Raw genomic sequence first — 27,406 nt, forward strand, 5'->3', positions numbered from 1 at the left:
TCCTCCACAACTAGACTGAAGAACAAAATGACAGCAACTTGTCTATTCCCCTTCCCCAATTCCCCAGCACTGTTCCCATCTCCCCAATTCCCCAATAAAAATCTTAAAAAAACCCCAAAAAACTGTAAAAGTAGAAAAAAGCTTATAGAATAAGGATATAAGAAATATTTTTTTCATACTGTACAATGTGTTTTAAGCTGTGTTATTACAAAAAATTTGAAAAGTTAAAAAAATTTAAAAGCTTATAAAGACATTACAGTTAGCTAAGGTTAATTTATTATTGAAAAAAAATTTAAATATAAATTTAGTGTAGCCTAAATGTTTATAAAGTCTACAGCAGTGTACAATGTCCTAGGCCTTTCCATTCACTCACCACTTACCCCAGAGCAACATCCAGTCCTGCAAAGGCCATTCATGGTAAGTGCCCTATACAAGTGTACCATTTATCTTTTATATGGTAATTTTACTGTACCTGTTGTATGTTTAGATATGCTTAGATACACAAATGCCATTGTGTTACAACTGCCTACAGCATTCAGTACAGTAACATGCTGTACAGGCTTGAAACCTAGGAGCAACAGGCTCTACCATATAGCCTAGGTGTGTAGTAATCTATACCATCTAGGCTTGCGTTAAGTGCACTCATACTATGTTTGCAGAATGATGAAATTGCCTAATGATGCATTTCGCAGAACGGATCCCCATTGTTAAGTGGCGCATTATTGTACACACACATTTTCACTCAGCTCTAGCCACTGAAAAGGCTTAGAAACAATGACATTGCAGTTGCAATGAACACCTCTGGTCTCAGATCGGGATTTCTAAATATCATTCCCTAAGAAAATAAACAAGGACCACTTAGAGGAACGCCTATTTGCAAGTTGATAGTAAAACACAAGGTGAGACTGGGAAATTTTGTTGTGACAGAAGGAAATACCCACACCCATTAGGAGCTATGCCAACAGGACTGAGTTGAACAGACTCCCCTGGGCAGCTTTGGGACATCATAAAGATTCAAACATCACACAGATTGACTGTAACTTATTGTGAAACATCAAACAAATAAAAATATGTAGGCCCATAATAACACTTCCTAGAAGGAAGGAAGGAAGGAAGGAAGGAAGGAAGGAAGGAAGGAAGGAAGGAAGGAAAGAAGGAAGGAAGGGAGGGGGGAAAGGAGGGAGGGATGAAAGGAGGGAGCCAGGCAGGCAATTTTCAGCAGAAATGGAACTAGGACATTTAAAAAACTGCATGAGTAGTTTGCCACAGTGAACTGGGATCCTCACTAATAGAGAAAGAAATACGTTTATTCCTTTCACATCAATTAGCAATATTATATCTGGAATTAATCATTGGAATTAATTACATACTAACCAGGAAAATACACATTCACAATTCAATGGCAGCTGTATGGAAACTGATTTATAATTATGATCCTCCAACCAAACTCTCATATACAATAAAATCCCATTAGTCAGAGGGCAGCCTGTGAAGAGCTGGACTTTGCAGGAGACTGGGGGGCTTTGCCTCTGCCTTTGGTTTGCTACGTTTGGCTCAAGCACAAGGAAACTTGGCTATCTTTTCATGTTAAGGTAAAGACTTTGTTTTTCCTAAATAATGACACAAGAGTCAATTAAGAAAGGGTTCCAATATGACACAAAATTAAGCCCAGTGGAAAGTGTCATTGGCAGCTTCATGTGCCCATTTGGCACTTGAGGGTCCTGGGAAATTGTGTTGCTAAATGTGCAACCTGGCTTCTACTCTGTGTGGCCAACTTGCTTCTGTCAGCTTTCCCCAAAATTTACTAAATAAATTGGGAAGTTTAAATCTAAACTTGTAATGAGAAGAGGTGTGGGGGTGGTCTTTCCTGACAATCTATATTCTAGTCTGAGACACTGAAATAACTAATATTCATACTTACGACACACAGTCTTAAATGATTTCTAAGTCTTCAAAGAAAGATTAAACTGTGTTGTACAGTTTTAGTGTTGCTTTTATTTTGTTATTATAAATGGCATTCTAAACCACTTTGATAGAGATAGTCGTGGTCAAAAATTCTGGCAGCTGGAATTAAATAATCAATTACCTGTCAAGACAGGTAAATTTTACTGCACTGGAAATTTAAACTAATGAAAATAAATATTCGATTTAGTTATATTCAAGCTTAAAGATCTAACAACACTTCCAAATATAAATATCTCTTGATATTAATTTTGTCTTCACTGTATTTTCTTCTTATTTCTTAAACAATAAAAAGGCCAAAATGAGATTATTTTAGACACTTATACTATCCCTCACACATTGCCTTTTATAACAAACTAGTAAACTAGTAAAATTTACCTTTTGAGGAATAGAAGTCTGAAATACCGTCAATATCATAAAACTTCCACTGACGGAGGTAGAATGAGGGTTTGGTTTTTTTAGGCAGTTAAGTGCTCATAAAAACATTTCAGCAGAAAAACACGAATGCAGTGGGAAGGGTGGAAGGGCTAAGGTCCACCGAATATGCTAGATTAAACAAATGAAAATGATAACAATGGCATTTCCACAGGTAGAATACATCAAAAATAAAACACAAAGCAATACTCAAGACAAAAGCAAACCATACCATTTTATATTCAAATTCCATATTCTAGAGTTAAAATGCAACATGTGCCATAATATTAACTTCTTCCATATTAGTTAGACATGATAGATTTTACTTCTGCAATCTTTTTCAAACCTGAGACAAACTCAACCAGACCAGTCTTTCTAGTAGTTAAAAGCTTTAGCCGTATGACACATAACTTATTATCTCGAAGGCAAACCTTTATGACACCAATAACCAGTTTACAGGGATACACTAAAAACATATAGTTCAGTAAGCCATAGTGAACCTTGACATGGAGAAATGGGGCACTGGGTAGTTTTAATTACACAAGCATAATATTTTCCCTGCAAAACCAAATAATTGTTACTTTCTCATAATACTTCACCTAAACTTGAGTTCTCAAAATGGGGTCTCAGAAATCTCCTGGACTAATCTGAGAGAAGTCTGGGTTTGAATTTATTTCTTAGAAAATTAAAGAAAGATGATTCGTGCCAGATAATGGCCGCAGTGTTAGATTTGATTATATGCATCAAGTTCTAAGATCTGTAATAAACTCGGAGTCAAGCGGATGCAATGAGAGGGCAGAGGTCAGATGCATAATAACTGAGAAGATTGTCCTGATTAAACCTGAGGCATAATCAAGTATGAGTGTAATGTGCAGCATGTCCAATGCATTTACACAATTATACACAATATCCTTCTTTTGCTCAAAGTTTTCAAACACAGATTATATGACCACTTGGTGGAAATCTGACAAAGGGGGAATAGAAGTATAGGCAACTGAACTACATTATATTTAAGAGTCTCTTACAACTTCCCAAATTCTAACTCTCTGTTGCATAGTTTGAAATATTTGGAGCATCATGGCAGAAGGAGAGGACCCACTTTGTAGCTATCTTCCCTTCAATCTACAAGTAGTAGGACATTTATAACCCAACAAAGGCTCCTCTGTTCAGCACAGAGGAGACTGAAAGATCCACCCACTGGTCTATCTGCAGGCAGGTGTGTTAGCACACTTAGGGAAGGCAGAATGTGAGAGGGACGTAAACCACAAGCCCAACTCCCCAGGCACCTTGGCTGAAGCCCCAGCCCCAGCACACAGTAGTGGCAGAAGACTCCGGTGTACCCCTACACCACAGCCCAGCCAGCAGAGGGTAAGAGGGGCAGCAGCAACCTCCGCAACCAAAACTAGGGCTCTCTCCCTCGATTATGGCAGGGCTCACACCGTAGGAAAGCCTGGCGGCAGCAGCAGAGATGCGTCTCCAGCCTCCACCAAGAGTGAGGCCATAGCAGCCACAGGGAGCCAGGGAACAGCATGCGGGGCTTGGGAACTGGCTCCCTTCCCAACTGTCACCTCCCCCCACCACAGTGCTAGGAGACTCTGGTGACCCAGATACAGAGGGGTACCCAGTCACACAGGCAACGATTCCCACTACCATGGCATGTTTCCCACTCCCCCGTCCCCATAAAGAAACAGACAGAGGCAGGGCACAGAGATTCCAGAGGCACAAGTGAGCAGGTAAGAGAAAACCAAAACATGCTATAGCACCCACTATCTACTGGAAAAGACCTCTAATTATCAACCTGCTGAACTGTTAAAATCAAACGGCACCTAAATAAGAAAGTTGCTCACTATTTCAAATGTGCTGGCAGAAAAACAACACATCAAACACCATCAAACCTAGGTAACATAGTATCTCAAAGAGAAAATGACAACTCTCCAGAAACCAAATTCAAAGTCATGGAAGATAGTGATCTAAATGACAGAAAATTCAAAATGGCAGTCATAAAGAAACTCAATGAGATACAAGAAAAATCAGGCAGTTCAATGAGCTCAGTAACAAAATTAATGAATTCAATAAATGAGATGAAAATGCATTAGAAACCATTGGAAATGGGGCAGACCAGATGTAAGAGAGAATTAACCCAGAAATGATTCAGGTAAAAGAAAACGAATTTTTTTTTTTTAAATGGAAGAACTCTATGAGAATTATCTGACTCCAGTAGAAAAGGCAACACAAGGATAATAGGCATCCCACAAGGAGAAGAGAGGAAGGGAACAGAGAGCCTATTCAAAGAAATAATAGATGAGAGCTTCCAAAACCTGAGTTAGGAACTAGGCATTGAAGTAAAAGAAGCTATCAGAACATCTAATTATCTCAACATGAAAAGACCTCCAGGACACAAAACTGACAAAAGGCAATGATAAAGAAAGAATTCTCAAGAAGGCTGGGGAGGAAAAGTTACCTGTGAAGGAAACCCCATCAGGCTAACATCGTATTTCTCAACAGAAACTCTACAGGCCAGGAGAGAGTGGAATGATATATTCAAAATATTGAGAGATAAAATCATCAGCCAAGAATACTCTTTCCAGAAACGTTATCCTTTAGATATAAAGGGGAAATAAAGGGGGACGGCCGAGTGGCGCGTTGGTTAAGAGTTGGCTTGGGAGCGTCAGCTCTGAGCAGCAGGGCCCTGGTTTGGATCCCACATGGGCCAGTGATGCTGCACCCTCCACAGCTAAGACGGTGAACAACAGCTCAACCTGGAGCTGGGCTGCCATGAGTTGCCAGTGACGGCATAGGCTGCAGTGGGGCTGGCCCGTAGCTGGTGTGTGCTTTCGTGAGAGGCCATCCAATGGCCGGCGAGCAACTGCCTCACCCGGGAAGAGCGCAATGATCATACCAACATGGGCCAGTGAAGCAACGTCCTCCACAACTAGACTGAAGAACAAAAGAACAGGAACTTGTCTGTTCACCTTTCCGGATTCCCCAATGCTGTTCCCCTCCCCCGATTCCCCAGTAAAATCTTAAAAAAAAAAAAGGGGGGTGGGGGGTGGGAATAAAGGCTTTCCCAAACAAACAAAAGCTGAGGGAATTTACCAACACACTAACTGCATTACAAAAAAGTTGAGAAGAGCTCTTCTATTTGAAACAATAAGACAAAAGTACACAAAACTTGGAGTAAGGTGACAAACAAACAGAAGCAGAGAACTGCAATTCTATTAAAGAATAGGGTGTTAAACAATTATAACATAAAGGGGAAGAAAAGCATTAAAAATAACTATAGCTACTTCAATTTGGTAATGAGCACATAACATAAAAAGGGATAATTTGTGACAGGAAAAACATAAAAAAGGGAAGAGAAAAGGAACTTGTATAGGCAAATGAATACAAGATACGATCAGAAGAAAAAGGACTATTTTATCTATGACACATTTTATACAAAACAAAAAATACAAAGCTGAGACATGAAACAAAAAAAGAAACGAAGAAATGTTTTGTTAAGTAAATATGAAAAGATTTGACTTTTCATAAGAAATCCCATTAACTTGCTTTTATTTAAAGTATAACAATATATCTATTCATACCAATAAATACAGAGAAAAAATTTTTCTCTAAGCAATGTCAAGATTTTCTTCTTACTTTGTTTTTATATACACACTAATGTAAAAAAAAATCGGCTCTTCAAAAAATATCTAAAAACTGAATTTTAAAAAAAGAAAAAAATTGCTGAGACAAAAAGCTTACTGTATTATGCTTAGATTTAACTTGATTACTATTTAAAAGTCTACTGGCCTACATACAGCTTGCTTAGTTAATATAAGTCTTTAGAGACTGTTTTTAGGACAAACTAATTGAAAAACACAACCAGGAGAAATAGGCCTGGGGTCACAATTGTCCTGGGTGATCAAGAGCTAAGAAACTAATAGAAGTATTAGAGCCCAAAGTAGACACATTTAAAAAAAATCCCTCAATACTTTGATTATACAGAAAAGTTTAACAGAATATGACAAATCTATAAAATTTTGCATGTCTTTATGTATGGTTTCCAAGCTTTAAGACATCTTTCCTTACCCAAGGTCAGAAATATATTGTCCTATTTCTTCTAAGCCTTTTTTCCCCTAAGACTTTTTCACTTTTTTTAGATTTTTAGTTGACTGAACTTTTTTATGTGTTTAGGGTGAGACAGAGATACAATCATATTACTTTTTTCCTTATGCATAGCCAATTATTCTACTACCTTTTATCAAATAATCCTTTCTCCACTGATTTGTAAGGTTGATTCTTACACGAAAAATGTGTACAGTATACGAGGGGTCTGTTTCTGAGTTCTCTCAATTCTATCAGTCTATCTCTCCATCAATACCTTGCTTTAATTTCTAGCACTTTATAAGTCTTAATATCCGGAAAGATAAGTCCCTCCAATTCTTCTTATTCTTCAAAATTGCCTTTATATTTTTAGCCCTTTATTCTTTCATATGAATTTTAGAATCTGCCTGCCTCAATTACAAGAGGAAAAAAGTCTTTTGGGAATCTGATTAAAGCTGCACTGAATTATAGATTATTTTGGAGGACAACCGGTTTCTCCATGATTGTGAGCCTTCCTATCCATGAACACAGTATACCTCTCCACTTAAGATTTGTTTATGCCCTGCTATAAATTTTTCAAATCATTTTTCATAAAGGTCTTACATACTTTTGTTAGATATTCTTGGGAACTTTATAATTTTTGTTGCTATTGTCAGTGGTACTATTTTCTAAATTATATTTTCTAATTGTGTATTACTAGTATATATAAAAATGCAATTAGTATTGTGCGTCAGACTGCCAGGGTTCCAATTGTGCCCTTGAGACTTCTAGCTGTATCACTGTGAACAAAGTACCTAACTCTCAGCCCTTTGTTTTCCTCATCTATGAAAAAGTTAAAAATAGTAACTACCTAACTAGATTGTTGTTGAAAAAGTTAAAAATAGTAACTACCTAACTATGTTGTTGTTAGGATTACATAAGAGTGACAGAGAATCTAAAAACTACAGTAATATTATAACAATAATCATAGTTTAGCTAACATTTATTGAATGCTTATTATGTGCCAGTGCTTTACATGGATTAACTAATTTCAACTCAGTTTGTGTTAGCATCACACTCTAAATGATTCAAATTCAAAATATAAACCAGCATCTGATCACTCAAATTCAGTCCTTAATAGTTTATATCACAAGAACAGGTGTATTAAATAAAATCTAATTAACCTCCCATTACATTCAGTGTAATGACTTCTAAATGTAATAAGGGTTACTAGAATAATAACATTTTATACCTTTCCTCTCTTCTATGTATCCAGCTCTTATTATCAAGATGACCTAACACTCATATTTCAATTCCTTTTCTTTAGTTTATTTGTTACTATCCTGTAATGTCTAAATATATACTTTTGTAAGTGGAAAAAACATTCAGTAAACATATTGGGTTGTTGGAAATGTCATGACGCATTTTTACAATGAAAAACAGAAAAAATTCGTCATGACTTTTCCAACAACCCAATAAAATAGCACTTCTATTTAACGATTTATAAATACATACTTGAACCAATGGCCTAGTAACTGAAAGCTTTTATGCCTTTCCAATAATAAAACAGTCCAATGAAGGTCGTCAATCCAAACATGCCAATTACTGGCCAGGCCTTAGCAAGTGAAAACATGGAGACAGGGTTTTAGTCCCGATTCTGCCAATAACTTGCTGAAGTTTAATAATATGAAAAAACAGAAGTTTAACCAAGTAATTTCTGAATTCTAGATTTCAATGAAAATACCTGAGAAATCATGAAACACTGAGAAAGTATAGTCAGAACAGCATAGAAAGCTCTAAAGACTGTGGAAAATGCCTTTGGCTTTATGAAAATTTATCAGAGGGTAAAAAGGACATCATTTAAAATTGTATTAGAGAGCAGTGTCAAAAAAATAAATTAGGCTCTCTAAATCATCTTGGAAAGGGTCAGTATAAAAATTTAAGATTGAAAGATCATTGTTAAATGTTATGTTTTATGCATAGTATATTAGGTTTAGCACTTTCTAAGTTAAATTATTTTAAATTAAATATTTTTCTCCATGAAAACAGTAAGGAGTCCTTATACAACCAATTCATATCTAACATGCTTATAACTATGTTCTAGAACTTGATGCATAATTGTTTTACCTTTAATTGTTAAAGCCATTCACAGCTGTTGACAATGCCATTATATACTATTGTTTGTTTCTTTGATTTATTTGCTAGAAAGTTCTTGGTGAACAGTACAATGGCCAATTATAATCCTGTTTTTACCAGAAAATGACATATGCTTTATAGAGATTAATTTCTGAACTAGGTTTCAGGAATTCACTCTAGTAAGAGAAAAAAGGTAAATATTATCCATAGGCTCTGCTCTTTTGTAAACTTACATTCTATCAGATTGATACTCATAATGCAAGATCTTCACTGACTCTCCAGGAACTACTGAGTTTACTTCTCACTTTTCAAGCAGAATACAGCAGTTAACAGCCTTGGGTTTTCATCTCTTCCCACCCCCCTCAAGGTAGATGTCCAAGAAAATCTTTACATGTATTTGAGTATTAAATTTTAATATACTGTTGAAGTTATTGTGAAACAAGAAAGTACAGAATCATTTTTGATCAATATATCCTAAACAGTTTTGAAAGTAAGAGAAAAAAATATAATTCTCTAACCAACGCATGTAACAGCTGCAAGGGACTACCTCCACAGAGAAAATATCTAGGACCAGCCCTGGGGTGAAGTTCTACAATGTGGACGACTAACAGTTTTGATATCTGTACATTCCAACCTCAAAGGGAGGAAACCAGGTATTTCAGAAATGTCATGTACATGCAATGCTGAACTAAAAATAGCAGACAGTAATGGCTCTTGCTTGAAAAACTGGAAAGCTACTAACAGTTACATAAATCGAAGCAGCTTCCATTTATAACACTTATGAGAGAAGAGGCATTTCAAATGGCCTTACTAAATAAATGGAATGCAAAATGGACGACACTATGCATCTAGAAAATAAATCTGTAGTAAATTTTAGAGAGGAACCTTTCAGACACAGAAGAGATAAGCCCAATTCACTTGGAGAAAAGAGAAGCAGAAAAGAGGCAACAAATTGCTTCTTCAGAATATCCAGCACAATTCTATGTGAAGTGACATAACTAAAATATTTGGGTATTTGAATAAAAATGTATGTCTTTCTCAGGATTAAGAATGAAACCAAAGCTGCTGCTCTTCCTAGAAGAGTACATAAACAGTTACAAATTAGGGTGGGCATACATTAGATCTCAAAAATCACAGTTCCCTTGGGAAAATGGTCAGGTTAAGATAAAACACTCTTATTATTTGCAATACATATTTACTTTTCCAGGAACTACAAATTTCAGTAATAAATATCAAAGAAGGCTAAAATTTAGCTTATGTGGTTTTTAGGGAGATATAAATAAGCCATACATCTTACTTGCTAAAACTGATACTGATTTTTATTTAAAAATTTAAATTACAAATTAAAATAATAAGTGATTGGTTTTATTCCTCAACTTCGTACAAAGTAAAAAAAAATGTTTAACTTGGTGACTTTACCACCTCAGTTATTATATAAAAGACTCTGACTAATTAGATTTCTAAATACAGAACAAAAAGATTTGCATTTTAACAGAGAGTAGGAGGAAACATGAGGTGGATATAAATTCCTGACACTGAAGGATTCTAACACACTAGAATGGGATGTAATATATATATATAGACTATGGAAGCATCTCCACTAAGGATTTTAAAATAATCTGGGCTCTTATTTTTTCTAAGATGAACTAGTACAGTTTGATATAAAGCTTACAAAAACTACTACTCTCAGGAGGACACATATATTCTCTTATAAAATTAAAATACAATCACTATACATTCTTAGGAAGTCAGTAACATTAAAGGTAAGATGAACAAAAGTGCTACATGAATTTCTAGAAATCTGAAAATTTAGAACCTTAATCTTAACAGTGTGAAAACTCTCTTTTCTTGAAATTCTTTTCTTATTAGATTTAAATGTAATCATATTCACTTTGCTGTCATAATCTTTGGAATTTTATTAAGCTATGAAGTTTGGTGTAGAACACTGTCATAATCACAGGTGTTTCTGCTTCTGTGGGTTGGGTTCCCTCCCACACCAGGAGCTGGAGGGGAAGGGTTCTATATTTGGAGAGCACAGAACTCATGATGAAAACTCTTGACTTAAAGGCAAAGTCTTAGAATTTCGCCCTACAAAAGACCTGACCTTTAGCATGGGGAGTAAGAACATGGGCTTCAGAGACAGCTAGACCTTAGGGGTTTAAATCCATTCTCTAATCACTCCCCGATTTGCAAGATATTGAGCAAGTCACCTATCAGTCACAATTCCCTCAAATACATAAAAAGAATGATAATACTACATATCACTCAGGGTTACTAAATGCTTACACTGAATTATATATGCCAAGCACTAACTCGGTAAGTGTCAATAAACAGGAGTTATTTTTATTACTATAATTTCTCTTTACCTTTGGTCTGAAAACTTTTAGAATCCTCTGCGGTACAGAGCTAACCAAAATCTTTCCACTTTCCAAACCAGGTTCAATTGAATCTGGTTGTACTTCCTAAATTCTGGGCTGAGATCACTCAGGAAGGTGCACACACACGATCACTTTCTAGTCCTTCCTCATGTAATTGTTTTAAATATAAACCTAAAACCTTATATTTCTGTTCTCTTCTACTGAATACCATATAGTGAGTGCTACACAATACTTTCAAGCCATTATCATATGAGCAACGGGTGCATTTTTAAAAAGTTGACAATGAAAAAGAGCTCTAAAATTTGAAATTCTCCCACTTATGCTCTTAAAAACAAAAATACTGATATCATTTAAATAGTAGAACATTCCCGGGGGGAAAATGTTCAAATTCTTAACAGGGTTTATCTGTGATTGAGAGAAAATTATGGTCTCCATGTTATCTTAAAATGAAAAGGTCTAACTAAAGAAGCAACCATATAAATATGAACTACTACCCTAGTGGTAAAAAATCTCTGCAAGAGAAAAGAGTTAATGCAAATATTTTATTGATAGAGATGGTTATCGTTACTAATGCCAATGAGGGAAAAAAACATACAATACTTAAAGGTAAAAGGGCAGAAGGGTTCTTCCTTGTGCTAATTTGAGCAGCTTCTTTATACAGTCTACCAAATTCTTTTTAGTAAATCAGATTTAGTAAATCCCACCTGTTTTTTATTAGTCAAGAATTGAAATATTATTAATGCACCAGAAAAAAGTTTATATATGATATACTGGTGGCTTATGAAACAAAGGTATGTTCTTTTAATCATGAAAGCTTCTGTACATTAACCTAAGGTCTAGAGAAACATTAAGACATAAGCTGATTTCAAATAGAAAAATTGGTAGTTCCCTAAAACTGACTTGGAAACAGATACATTGCCTAACATCTACTTAAAAAAATGATCATCTCTCTACAAACATGACAAATATTAAAGCTCAATTATTCAATGTCTGGACAATTAAAAAATTAACCATTCACCTAAAAGCAACCAAGAACACAAGTGCCTAAACATAATGTGAAAATAATCTTGGTGAAATATCCTGGATGTTTTTGGAGGCAAGTGTTTGAATAAATGATTGAGATATCCTTACCTTTTAATGGCACAGGTTTTAGGGTCGATACTTAAGATTATTCCAAAGGACTACACTTAGCAGTCGATCCCAAAGCTCTGGATTCCGTGCGAAAGCATACAGAATGAATCACAATCACACCGGCTCAGACCTTTTCCAGCACAGGATAACTGCAAGTCAAATCTCCACAGCACTTTTAGTGCTGTTTTCAGGCCCCCCTTTCAGCAGTTTTCTTGGTCTGTTTTTGGTCCCTAATCAAGCCGAGCCGGCTAGTGTGCGCACGCAGGCAAGGGCTCTCGCCTTCAGGAGCTAATCCTTCCTTCTCAGCGCGAACTGCTTTGAGATTCCACAGAAACGCCCCAGCCGGAGCTCACACTTGCAGAACAAGCTTCACCAGTATAGCTCCACCCATCGACTTCACAGGTGAATACTTCCTGCTCTGAAAACGCCAGTATAACTTGATATTTAATTGTTTTTAATCTTTTAAAAGTTACTTACTATTCGGTTGTTTGTATTTGCTATCTAGAAGGGACACAGTGTATTCAATAAAAATGATGGTCCTTAAGGCCCAAATAAATAAGAAAATGATCATGCAGGAAGTACTGCCATTAAAAGGCTGAATCATTAAACTAGCAGCAACAGGCTGAGAAAACATACCCTTTCATATCTCTGCTGATAATGACCTGGAGTTATTATTCTACTAACACGTAAAATAAAAAACTATCAATTTATATTGCCTCTGTGTGAAAAATCTTGAGACAACAATCTCTTAAGCATCTATTAAGGGAATAAATAAAGAAGTTTTTTTCAGAATTGAAAATCCAGAATTAAAGAAATTTTCCCGAGTATGGCCTCCTCCTTTAATACACTGTCCAAGTGTTAACATTGTAATTCTACTTATATAAACACTGAACAGATTCAATATTTATACTAAATAATAGTACTGTAATGTATGAATCCTATTAGAATTTGAAGAAGTAAATGAATTAGAAGAGTAACATATTTTCTGTTCCAAATGACTTTTTACTAATACCAGTGGAAAGCAACATTCAGATACCCGTTTTTAATAAACAAAATAATGTTATTATATGCCAGACATGATTCCACGTACTTTGTCTTCACTGTAGCCCGATGAAGTTGTTTCTAAATTATTCCCATCTTTGAGATGAGGAAACCAAGGGTTAAGCGATTGCCAAGGTCACACAAGCAGGAATTGTTGGATTCAAGACGCCCAGGGAGTATTTATCATGGGCCTTGCCAAAATCTGCTACTGATCAAATTTATTCTCTCCTTCCTCTCTAAATATAGTTCTAAATATAAAATTGTTGCTAAATGGTAGGCCACATAAGACAAACAATAAATTGATGTGATTTTAAAATATGAAAGACCATAGAGAATATGTGGCAGGAACAAAAAATGTAAATTTTTACCAATGGAGCAGGTAAGGATTTATGGATTTTATTAAATAGGAAATGAGGCTCTTAAAGTTTATTCATGGTGAAGGCAAAGTCACCCTTTTGTTAAAATTTAAATTAAAAGCACCCCTCCTCCCACCATTTCCTTGGTTATACTAAAGACAGCAGGGAAGGGCAAAGGAAAGGAAACAGAAAAGAGGAAGGAAAGACAGAAAGAAGAAGGAGGAGGGGAGGTCTGTGCTGTAGAAAAGCCATTTGGGGAATAGTACAACTCATAAGCCCCTCATAATACCTAACATATAAGCACAGATAGGAATAAATAAATCCAACAATAATTTGCCTGAGTGCTGGAGAACTACATAATTAAAAATACTAACTCTCACCTGACACCCAAAAGGTTCTCTATGCCATACAGAAAATGAGTGTGTACAAAAGCTGGTGAAACTGGAGTAAGGTCTGCAACCTTAAGTAGTTTACTGCATTGTAACAATGTCGACTTTCTGGTTTTGAAAATAAGTTATGTGAGATGTTACACCTGGGAGAAGTTGAGGATGGAAAAGGGGCCACAGGTTAAACCTGACAAGCTCAGGAGACTGAAAATAACCATATAGGAACATAAAAAAATATTCATAACTAAGTGGGCCACAGTGGGAAGTCACATCTTTAGCCTGCAGCTTCCTTCATAAAGTCAGTCTTCACCTTAAGTGAGCCTGTCTGTTGTCTTTTTGCACCTAAGATGACATCCTTGGAATGTCAGTAATCCCTTCTTCCAGACCAGAGCAGGAAACTACAAAATACCTCATTATTATTCTTGTCCTCTGATTACCATCTCTATGTGCTAAAAAGCTAACTACCACCTACGTAAAAGAAATGCCTGTCTCTCCAATTTACTTTTATCCAATTCCAGAGAATTCCCTGCTTTGCTTTCTCCCACCCGCTTAATCTACCACCAATGGATTTCAGGTAACCCTCCTTCTTTGATTCTATGTATAAAATAAGTTACAAATCTCCATTTTCTGGAGCGTTTTCTCAATCTGTTGCGATTTTGCTTCCGGCAGTTGTCAGTTTGGCTCAAGTAAACTCATAAACTTTTTCTTAGGCTGAATGTTTTTCGTCGACAAGTATATGGGACCTCTGTGCTATATTTGCAACTCCTGAGACTATAATTATTTCAAAATAAAAAGCTAAAAATTATGGCTGACTGAAAAGCATTGTACTTTGTCTTCTAATGACTGTTTATGACATAGGAGAGATCACTTGCTTTTCTTTTGTATTTAACAAAATGGGGGCTTTACTGTGAAGGACTGGATGTATCTGTGTAGATGGGGGGGAGGGGCAGTGGACAACATGAGAATTCACTGTTAAAGCAATGAAGAGACATTCCAATCATTCTATTATAAAACCTACCTGAATTATGCAAACCCTTCACAGTATGTCTGCAAATGCTGCCAGCTTCACAGCCAAAAATATATCCAGAATCAAATTACTTCTCACCACATTTATAGCCACCACCCTGGTCTAAGCCACCATCATCTTTTGCCAGGCTCATTACAACAGCCACTACACCAAGCTCTCTTCTATCCATGTCCTCTCCTATCCTTAACACAGCAACAAAAGCGATTCTTTAAGGACAGGTCAAACAACAACTCTGCTTAAAACCTTCTAATGTCTTCCCATCTCATTTTAAATGAAAGCCAAAACTGAACAGTGGCACCCAGGCCCCAAAAGAATATGATCCTCTTTCACCTCTAGACCTCATCTCATGTCTTCAAGTGCTGTTCTAATCAAACTGGCCTCTCTGCTGATCCTATAACAAGCCAGACATACATTCAGCTCAGTATCTTTAAACTTGCAGTTCCCTCTCTGGAAAGATCTCCCCCCAGGTATGTGCATATCTCCCCTCCTCCACTGTCATGTCTGCTCGCTCAGGGCATGAAGGAATTCACGAGGCAGGTAGAAATAGAGAAGGAAGATTTATTAAAGTAAGAGAAGCGTCGGCTGGCCAGAGTCTGCTGGAAAGTACTGCAAACTACTGCATCGAGTCTTTGGTCTCAAGTTTTATATTTTCTAACCAGGATGTAAATTGCTTCAGCCTGTAGTAGAATTTTCTGTTGAGTTTGGCTTTGTCCGTTGGGATGGGGGAAGGCGCAGTTAAGTTGGTTATTACAACCTTTACATGTATTATGTCAGTTCAAGTTGGAGCTAAGAGTGGATCCTGCACAGATGCAAAACCTATCCCAAGTCAGGGGGCCTGCACTGGGATGAAGTAAACAGGAACATTGAAACTGGTATGCATAGTAAATGTATAGGAAGCAAATAAAGAAAGAAAGCTTTCAAAAAGTCTCAAGCAAAATTATACTTATTAATTCGAATTATACCAGACATCAACAAATCTCAAAATAGAAGACATATTGTGCCACCATTACAATCTCTCTGTAGTAACACTCATCCCTTCAGGTTCTTTGCTCAGAAGTATCCTTCTCATGAGCCCTTCCCTGACAACTCTACCCTCCTTTGAAATTATAACCCCACATGAACCACATCCCAGCACTCTCCCCTGAAAGCCCTTTCTAGGGTTTATTTTTCTCCATAGCATCATCTATCACATTATATATTTCACTTGTTTACCTTTTTCTCTCCCTCTCATCACATCTGAATACAAACATCAAAATGACAATTATTTCTATTTGCTGTGCTCACTGCTTTAGCCCTAGTACTTAGTATGCACTTAATACATTTCTGATCAATGAATGAATGAATACTGGAAATGACCAAAAAATGGAAAAGTTGTGCTTTACTTAGTTGCAAGGAGGAACCTGATTAGGGGCCTACTCCTAGCACTGGCTAAAGAGCATATGGGAGTTTAGGAAACATTTCTGGTAACTATAGTGAAAACTGTTCATGTTTATAATTATCAATCAACTGTTTTGGGGCAAACAACATTATGTATAAACGATGCAAATTAGCATAGAATAGAATATCTTCCCACAGCAAAACAATCTAGATGAGGGAAAAAGAACACAAAAAGTGAAGTATCAAATTCAAAATAAAATAATTCATTGCCATACACTGTTTCCAAATGATTGACAAACAAATAGCTACTGTAGGCTGAAATGTGAAGTCCCTTGTCTTTCAAAACTTAGTCTTAGGGCCAGTGTCATGGAATTACCTGGGAGCTTATTAGAAATGCAGAACCAGAGACCCCATGCTAGACCTACCGAATCATGATCTACAAGTTTTTCACACTAATCTCTCAGGCAAATGGAATGCACATTCAAGTTAGTGAAGCAGTGGCCTATGGAGCCATTGCAAAAAAATACAGTAATTCATTTCTGGTAGGAGAAAGATCATTGGCAAGGGAAGGGGTAACCCAAAGCATAATGAGAGGAGAGTAAATTGATGCCGAATATAGATAATAAAAGGAAAAAAAATCGGTTACAAAGATAAGTTCCTGCCAGTATGTATGGAGCACCTTTAAATTCTAGGCTAAAGGTTTTGCATATAATTCTGGCACAAAGGGAAACCACTGAAGTGTTCTGATGTCAGAGATTACAATAAAAGTTGTATTCTAAACGTTTATTTTAGTAGTAACTATTAAGATAGAGTAATTCAACATTCATTGTACATCCACTGTACATGCAGCTTGTTGGGAAGATAAAGGTGATGAGACAGACATACTTGTCACTCGTGAAGAAATTGCAATTTAGTAAGCAAGTAAAATAGCTACTATTAAATTTGACTAATAGGGGTTAGGGAGAGATGGTCCAGGAAGCTTTCATAGACAAAGTAGATTAGGGACTCAGTCTTGAAATACAAGGAAGCTTTCAACACACCAAACTTGGCAAGGAGAGCATTCAGACTGAGGAACAGGAGCAGATGAAACCTATGAAAGCACATGATGTGTTCAGAGAACAGAGAAGTAGAGTCCAGCAGAGCACACAGGGAAGAGACTAGAAGAGGAAAATGGAAGAGGAGGGCACCTAAACATGCTGTAATAAAATAGAGCTTGGAGTTATGTTTTATATATAATGAGGAAAAAAATGAAAGATTTTTTTAAATTAGAGAGGCATTTGAAAGATGATGACTGAAACAAATTAGCAAATTAAGTAGATTCCTACAAGCACTTCTCTTTATCCTCTGTTTAGCCCACCTTTCCCCCTAATTTCTGTTTTGTTCTGTTCATATAGGTCTTGTGGAAATTCAAATATAGCTTTACTCCTATTGCAGTGAAGCAAAAGATATTAAATAAATATAGATTTTGAGAGAAAAGAGCAATAAGCTTTATCTCTATTCAGTGTAGTATAGTGGGAAGAATTCTAGGTTTTGAGTTAATTAGTGGCAAATGCGTTTATCTATGTCAAGTACTTGGTACAGTATCTGGCACAAAGTAGTCTGGCACATAGTGGGACTACGTAAGTATTGGCTATGATTACTATTAGATATCAGAAGATTTCATTTGGTAAGTCCTGTTTGTGAAACCTCAGGCAAGTTGTTTAAGTTTTCTGTGTCTTTGTTGCTCCATTTATTAAAAAAGAAGTGTGGTGGAGAGATAGAAATACATTCCATGTGTCCTTCGATAGATGATTGGATAAATAAGTTGTGGTATATATATATGCAATGGAATACTATATTCTGCCATAAGAAAAGAGGAAATAGTGCCATCTGCAACAACATGGATGAATCTTGAGATTATAATGCGAAGCAAAATAAGTCAGACAGAAAAAGTCGAGAACCATATGATTTCACTGATTTGTGGTATATAAAACTGAAAACTACAAAAGAACAAGAAAAACAAATGAAGAAACAAAATTCATAGACACAGACAATAGTTTAGTGGTTACCAGAGGCAGATGAGGGTAAAGGGGATCAAATATATGGTAATGGAAAGAGAACTAACTTTGGGTGGTGAGCACACAATGTGATATACAGATGATGTATTACAGAAGTGTATACCTGAAATCTATGTAACTTTGTTAACAATTGTCACCCGAATAAACTTTTAAAAAAAACATTCTATTAGGTATACCACCAATACTTCAGAGGGTTATATCGAGATTCAAATTGCAATTTAAATAATGTAAATACAAATATGCATAAACTCTAACGTACTTTATAATTGTGTGATATTATAAATTTTCTGTTTTTACTTGATACAGAGTGAAAAAATATTATCTTGATCTACGCCTCGCAATGTATTTGGAGAAAAAATTTCCCTAGGCATTCATTCTAGCACTTTGATACTCCTTTGACTCTTTCATCAATGTCTCCTAGAGTATTGATTTTCATAACTGATTTTTAAAGTACTAGCCTCCAAAATACAAATAAGCATATGTTCCATGGGAAGAATATTCAATACCCCATTCCACAGAGGATAAATAACAACGTGGACCTATTTTAGTTGATATAGAATGTTGGTCACTTCCTACTAAGGTGACATGTAAAGAAACATGGTAACAGAAGAGTCAAGTGCTGGAAACGCAAAGAATGAAAATAGAAACAACTCAGAAGAGGGAAAAAAAGGAAAAGAAAATAGAGGTAGAAAAACTATAATTAGACAAAACTGCAAGTAAAACAACAACAAAAATCAAGGTATTAGAGGACCAGTTTCCTAAAAGAAGACTATAAGTTTTTATTTCAAAATTATGCTAAAAATTCAGGCTAACTTATTACCTTATAAATTGCTTCTTAAATTAATATAAAGATTTTATCAGCATTACAACTAATTACTAGTCCTCCCCCAAAATAAAAGCCTCAGCTACTTCTGCGTCTGCTAACCAAAAAATTCAGCTATCACCAAAAAAGAAGACAAAATTTTATGATGTAAACTCTGTTGGAGTGACCATCCAAACTCTATTTGAGTGACCATCCAAAGAGGTTCCCTTCTCCACCATGGTCCCATTAAAACTATTGTAATTAATTTGTTTCAGTGGTATGCCTTCAGATACTGGTATACAGATTTATACCAACAAATAATACATTAACTAAGTGTCTACATAAACTAAATAAATCTAGCTTCTGACGCTTTGAATTTAAATGACAAAACATAGTACACAAACATAAACTGTTATATAATAATACCTGGCATTTAAGTATCCAGGGGCTTTAAATGCCTTATCCTTAATCTTAAAAAGAATCTCGCCGAATTTTTCAGATAAACAAATTGAAAATCATAGAAGCCAAATGACATGCACACAGACAGTAAAATTTGGAAATAAAGATCACAATAACTGAAATGAGGGCTGGCTAAGTGGCACATTGGTTAAGAGCTGGATTGGGATGCCAGAGGGCCCCGGTTCAGATCCCACATATGCGGGCCCATGACACTGCCCTCCACAGCTAAGATGCTGAACAACAGCTCAACCTGGAGCTGGGCTGCTGTGAGTCGCCGGCGACAATGTAGGCTGCAGCCACCTGCTGCACTGGGTTGCCATGGGCTACCGTGTGTAGCCAGCAGCCAGCGTGAGTGGCCAGCAGCTGCTGTGAGCGGCAGTCCAGAAGCCAGGGACTGATCTGCCTCGCCCGGGAAGAGCGCAATGATGGTGCCAACTTGGGCCAGTGAAGCAACGTCCTCCACAACTAGACTGAAGAACTAAAGAATAGCAACTTGTCTGTTCCCCTTCCCCCAATTCCCCAGCTCTGTTCCCATTCCACAATTCCCCAATAAAATAAATAAATAAATACTATATGCTATAATCATCTTTAAAAAAACAAAACTGAAATGAACGATACACGAGAAGGAATCAACAGATTAGATAAAGCAGAGGACCGAATCAGCGATTTAGAAGATAAGGTAGTATAAAACACCCAATCAGAATAGCGCAAAGAAAATAGAATCCAAAAAAAAAAAAATGAGGTGAGTTTAAGGGACCTCTGGGACAACCTCAAGCATACCAATATTCGCATTATAGGGGTACCAGAAGGAGAAGAGAGAGAGCAAGGAATTAAAAACCTATTTGAAGAAATAATAATGGAAAACTTCCCTAACCTGGTGAAAGAAATAGATATACAAGCCCAGGAAGCACAGAGAATCACAAACAAGATGAATCCAAAAAGGCCCACACCACGACCCATCAAACCATATTTTGCCATGTATAATGCACACTTTTTTGCCCAAATTTGTGAGGGAAAAATAAGGATGTGCATTATACATGGATAGTACGAATTCCGTATCTATATAAATGTTTTTTAAATTCTTTTATTTATGCTTAAGAGTTAAAAGTGTAACTCTAGAAATCAACAATATCCATATGCAAAATAATACCCTAGAACATGATAGTTGGTTTTGTTGAACTTATGACAAACTTGCAACAATAAAGAGTTCTTGGCCTTCTATGATGTATAAATATTGTAAATTTGTTACCAGTACATAAAATTTCTTGTACCTTGTATATGCTCTTGTGTTTTGTAATTATTTGTTACATAAAATCTCTTGTACCATAATATGTTAAAAAATAAATGATTGTCCCACATTATGCTCCTACCAGCAGTGCATGAGAATTCCCACTGATTTATAGCCTTACCAACTTTTTGGTATTGTTTTCTTAAATGTTAACTATTCTGGTGGGTGGGTGTTGGGGAGTCAAAGGATTTAATTTGCATTTCCCTAAAGAGTAATAATGTTGAACATTTTATATGCTAATTGAGCATTTTGGATATTTGTTGTGAAGTACCTGTTCAAGTTTTCACTCAATTAAAAAAATCACTTTATCTATTCTTTACTTATTTGATTCTTTACGTACTTTGGTTACTAGCCTTTGTCAGATATGTATACTGCAAATTTCTTTCTACTTTGTGATTTGCATTTTTCACTATCTTAATAGCATATTATGATGAAGTTCTGAAGTTTAATTAATTTTAATTATTAAGCTTTTCAATTTTGATTACTGCTTTATGTTTTAACCCAAGATCATGAAAATAGGGCATGAGGATATTCTACTGTATTATCTCTTAAAAGTTTTGTTTTACCTTTCATATACAGATATATAATTTTTCTGTAAAGGATTTTGTGTATGGTATTAAACAAGGATCAGATATATATTTGTCCAGGTTACCTACTCCTTTTATTGAAATGAGTGTCCTGTGGACAATGCTCTACAATGCCACCTTTGTCATAAGTCAAGAATCTCTATATACACAGGTTTGTTTTTGGACTCTATTGTATTCCATTGATCTATTTGTCTATGCCTGTATCAATAACAGTATCTTAATTAGTAAAGTTTTAACAATAAATTTTGATACCTATTACAGTAAATTTCCCACTATTTTTGTTCTTCAAAATTGTTTTGAGGTTTTTTTTGGCTCTCCACTTCCATATAAATTTTAGAATCAGTTGTCAATTTCCACAAAAATTCCAACTGAAAGCTTATGGCACTTATCAGCAACTCTGCCCTATTGGACTCTGGACTGCAATTTTTGTTGCTTTAGCACTGTACTTTCTCTACTCCATCAGCAGATACACTAAGTGAATAATGCCTCCATCTACTGGAGTCACTCCTCTGGATTTCCTTCTACTTAACCTTACTCAGTAATTACTCAGTAATTGTTTACTGCCTTATTAATCCTCCAGTGCTTCAAAGAGATATTTGTATATTTCTGTCCAACTTTCCTAACTTTTCTCAGAGGGAAGGTTTGTCTAAATTCCCTAGTCCTTCATTTTTAGAAGTTTATGCACCTCAAGAGTAAGCTTTGCTTTCTTCTCTCTTCACCTTTTCTCCCCACCAGCCACCCTCTCCTTCCGTGCCCCCACCGCTCTTTCTTTCTAAAGAAAAAAGTGGTTAATACCAGAAGATGGAGAATTCTACCATGGCAATTATAAAAAAGATCCAGTGCCAATTCTAGAAATGAAATATGTGATATGAGAATTGAAGAACTTATTAGATGGTCTTAAACAACACCTACAGAGAGGGAAGAATCAGTAAATTATAAGATATGTCACTAGACAGTGTCCAAACTGGAAAGAGAGGATGTGTGAGACAATATCAAAGAATGTAACTAATGTGTAAAGGAAAGGAGGGACAGAGAATTGCACAAAGTAAATTTCTTAAGAGATGATAGCAGAGAACATTAAAAACTTGAAGAAAGAAATTAATAAATAGATCCAACTGCTCAGTAAATTCCAAGCAGGACATGGTGACTCATTAATTTTATTTTTATATACACAAATAATTGAACATATTGAGAACATTAAGAAGAACTCCAAAGGGAAAATTTTTCCTTATTACTCTTGTTGTATAATAATATAGGGAGCTTTAAATTTCAGTTTCAGACTATAGCTGCATCTTTCAGATTTGGCATCTAACAGTGACAGATGGCAATGTTAAAAATAAATAGAACATTCAAGTTGTTTATACTGTAGGCAAGACAGTTTTAAAGTGTGAAACAAGACTGAGGCTGACAGAATTCACATCACCCTTTACAAAATGTATTAAGAATGCACATTTCCCTATGCCAATCCTGCAATGCTGCTCACAAAAGATAAAATATTAGCTTTTGAAGAGGTGCTGTCATTACTAATTTAGAATTGACAATGCCATACAGGTCCACTAATAGAAAACTATTTTCCAGAATTATCAATAACTGATTAACTTTCTCAAGTTTTAAAAGCTTCTGGAAGTTACCACAATTAGAAATGTCACTTTCTCATTCAAAACATGAGAAAGTATTTGATATAGTTTAATACCAATATTAAGCTAATTTTTAAAAACTCAGTGTACAGTATATCTGAGAGAAAATTACCAATGATGATGATTAATAACTAATAAAAGTTAAGCTTATACAGAGGGAATGCATAAAAATAATGCACAAGAAATCACCATAAATTTTTTATGTTAAATTAAAATTTAATAACTTCAAAATAGTGACCACAAAAACCTATGATCATCTCAAGAGATGGATAAAAAGTATTTTTTAAAAACGACCACCCTGTTATGATAAAATCACTCAATAAACAAGAATTAATTGGTACTTCCTGATAAAGGGCATCTACAAAAGCCCACAGCTAACATCTCAGTTAATGATGAATGAATGGATGCTTTCTCCTAAGTTCAAGAACAAGACAAAGATGCCCATTCTTGAAACCTATTCAACAATGTATTAGAGATTCTTCTGAAAGCTACTGGGCAAGAAAAAAGGAAAAACATCCAGGTTGGAAAGAAAGAAGTAAAAATATCTCTATTCACAGATGACATGATCTGGTATATAGAATATCCCAAGGAATACACTAAAAGAAAACTATTAGGATAAATATAATTGTATTTCTATGCACTTGCAATGAATAACATAATGAAATTTTTAAAAATTCTATTTATAATAACATCAAAAAGAAGAAAAATAAATTTAACAAAAGAAATGTAAAGCTTATACTCTGGAAAACTACAACATGTTCAACACAATTAAAGAAGGTCTAAATAATGGGAAAACATCCCATGGTCATAAATTGGAAGATTTAAAAAATATTGGTAAGATGGTAACACTTCCCAAATTGATATACAGATTCAATGCAATCCCTATCGGCATCTAAGTTGACTTCGTTGAAAAAATTTAGCTGCTTCTAAAATTCATATGGAATTGCAAGTGACACAGAAAAGTCAAATCAATTCTGAATAAGAATAAAGTAGGACTTACCAATTGCAAATTTTACTAAAAAGCAACCGTTGCCATTGGCAACAACATGGATAGATGTTGAGATTATTGTGCTAAGCGAAATAAGTCAGACAGAAAAAGTCAAGAACCATATGACTTCACTTATATGTGGGATATGAAACTAAAAGGAACAAGACAAACAAATAAAGAAAAAAAAACCTCAGACACAGACAGTTCAGTAGTTAACGGAGGGTAATTGGAGAAGGGGGATGGTAGCAAAGGGAAAAGGGGGTCAAACACATGGTGATGGAAGGAGAGCTGACTCTGGGTGGTGAGCATACAATGTGATATATAGATGACGTATTATAGAATTGTACACTTGAAACCTATGTCATTTTACTAACCATTGTCACCCCAATAAATTTAATTTAAAAAAAAAGACAGGGTGATACTGGCATAAGAAAAGACATATAGTTAGATCAAAGGAATAGAACCGACAGTCCAGAAATAAATTCATGTGTCTAAGGTCAATTGATTTTCTACAAGGGAGTCACGCCAATTTAACGAGGAAGGAGTAATCTTTTCAACAAATAGTGCTGGGACGATTGGTATCCAATAGAGTTGTACTTTGTTCCAAACATAAAAATTTACTAAAATTGATCAAAGGCTAAAATACAAGATCTAAAACTATACATTTCTTAGAAGAACACTTAGGAGTAAATCTTGACCTTGGGTTAACCAAAGCCCTCTTAGATAACACACCAAAAGAATAAGCAACAAAAGAAAAAATGATTGAACTTCACCAAAATTAAAAACTTTTATGCTTCAATGGATACCATTAAGAAAGGGAAAGACCATGCACAGAAAACATTTGCAAACCATATTATGTGATAAAGAATTTGTATCAAGAAATGTATATAAAAACACAACTCAACAATAGAGACAACACAAAAAATAGGCAAAGGATCTAAATTGACATTTATCCAAAGATAAACAAATGAATAATAAGCACATAAAAAGATGTTCAACATTCTTAGCCATGAGGGAAATTAAAATCTAAACATCAAAGATATACCACTTCATACCCACTAAATGGCAAGTACAAAACAAACAAACAAAAAAACAAAACAATAACTAGGATATGGAGCAACTGGAATGCTCATGTATTCCTGCTGGCATTGCTGGCATTGTAAAATGGTGCACCTACTTTGTAAACCCCTCTGGCAGTTCCTCAAAAGGTTAAACAGAGTTACCATATGATTAAGCAATTCTACTCCTAGATATATTAGGAGATTAAAATATATCCACATAAAAACTTGTACACAAATGTTCACAGAAGCATTATTCATAATAGCCCAAAATGGAAACAACCCCAAATAAATGGATAAATAAAATATGGTATATCCATACAAAGGAATATTATTTAGCCATAAAAAAGGAATGAAGTACTAATACCTAAATGAACCTTTAAACAGCGGTTCTCAACCTGTGGGTTGCAACCCCTTTGGGGGTCGAATGACCCTTTCACAGGGGTCACCTAAGACCATCGGAAAACAAAAAGATACTTACATTACGATTCATAACAGTAGCAAAATTACAGTTATAGAGTAGCAACGAAAATAATTTTATGGTTGGGGGTCACCACAACATGAGGAACTGTATTAAGGGGTCGCGGCATTAGGAAGGTTGAGAACTGCTGCTTTAAAACATTATACTAAATGAAAGAAGCCAATCACAAAACATCACATATTGTATTATTCCATTTATGTGAAATGTCTAGAATAGGGAAATCTATAGAGACAGAAAATAGATTAGCAGCTGCTTAGAGCAGGGAGGGAGTAGTTGGGGCAATGTCTTTAAGTTACTGATGCCATATTTAAAAAAAAAAGAAAGAAACCTACAGTCATTAGAACCACTAATAAACATTTATTGACCAACTACTCACTAAGGAAGTCTTTTTAATAAGTTTACCCTACTAAGGGGGTTTAACAGAGGATAAAAATGCCTTGAAAAGAGTGCGAGTCCTGACTCAAGTATAACTATAGAGAACACCGTTTTGAAGTATTTTTCTCTACTGAACAGTAAAGGTATTCTGTCTAAAAAATTTTAATTCCTATGGGAAAAATTGGAACACTGACTCCCTAACCTTCTATGAAGAAATAAGTTTTGTGAGGGGTTATTACTTAAATATTATTTAAATACTATAAACAAAGATGGTTTGATGTATGCTCTGAGGGCTGGCGTGGGAAAATACTAAATAAGGAAAGAATAAACTTTGTTTTTTCCTTATTCTTACACATAGATTCTAAACCTAGAAAATACGTTAAGGAAAACAGTACAAATAAATTCTGAGGCCCAGAAATTGTTTCTTTTTCTTTTATTGGGGGGAAAGGGGTAAAAGTATGATAGGGAAAACCAGAGGGAATTAATACAAGGAAAAATAAATTTAATTACTTCTTCTTCCCTCTAAAATCTGTTAGTCTTTATTTTCTTTTGAAAAATTTACAACACGTTAAAAAGTTTCAGACTAGATACTCTGTAGAATTTGCCAAAATTAAGTCGCCCCAATAAAAACAAAATTTTCCAATTTCTTGATTTTGAACCCCTATAATATTGCTTTTATTTGTAAAATTCTTCACATATTTATATAGCACTATAAATATACTATATAAGTAGTAAGAAATGCTGTTTAAAATACTTTTGATATTCACAGGCCCCATGAAAATATACATTCCCTTTATTTATTAATTTTCTGCTAATCATGCTGTCTCCATGTGAGTTCTTTAAAACTGCTATTTTCTTTTATCATTATATTGATTATAAGCTACATTCCTACTACATAATTGTAAAAAAATGACAAAGCTTAATGAAGCAATCAGTTCTTTAAAATTGTCAAAAATTTTAAATGCATGTAAACCTTTGTGAAATGATCAATAGAGACATAACAATATATTAAAAATCAAAACCATATAAAATTAAGAATGCATATTATGTCATTAAATACAAAGAACTATATACTTGTCGGAAGAGAAAAATCTGTATCTTTAAGCAGTTGATAAAATAACCACACTAATGAAAAAGTGTACTCACCTGGTTTTGGCACTGAATTGGTCACCGACTGGGGAACTTTCTGATTAATTAACTCAACGCAGTGTCCAGGGAAGAGTCCCACCTAAGGAAGAAAGGTAGCAAAGAGAGGATTCTAAACCAGAGAACAGACCAGTGTGTGAACACTGCCAATTCAATTCCAGTAATATACTCCACAGTCCCTCCCAAATGATTCTATCATTCCAAGATTCAAAATCACAGACAATGCCAATTATACAAACAACTAATAAAACAATC

At 35.3% G+C, this 27,406-nt stretch overlaps 1 protein-coding gene across 2 annotated transcripts in view; it reads right to left on the reverse strand.

Annotated features, from left to right (window-relative positions):
• ARHGAP32 (Rho GTPase activating protein 32) overlaps positions 1-27,406 on the reverse strand; it is a 135,185-nt gene that overhangs the window by 44,172 nt on the left and 63,607 nt on the right. Inside the window, exon 6 of one of the 2 annotated variants that reach the window (XM_019660189.1) lies at positions 27,152-27,233. In XM_019660189.1, the coding sequence (XP_019515734.1) occupies positions 27,152-27,233 (82 nt within the window). Of the gene's footprint in view, positions 1-12,086; positions 12,415-27,151; positions 27,234-27,406 lie in introns of those variants that run through there. The other variant, XM_019660190.1, reaches the window with a different exon arrangement.

The sequence above is a fragment of the Hipposideros armiger genome, unplaced genomic scaffold (genome assembly GCF_001890085.2).
Source record: "Hipposideros armiger isolate ML-2016 unplaced genomic scaffold, ASM189008v1 scaffold_313, whole genome shotgun sequence".
In the NCBI taxonomy this organism is placed as follows: Eukaryota; Metazoa; Chordata; class Mammalia; order Chiroptera; family Hipposideridae; genus Hipposideros; species Hipposideros armiger.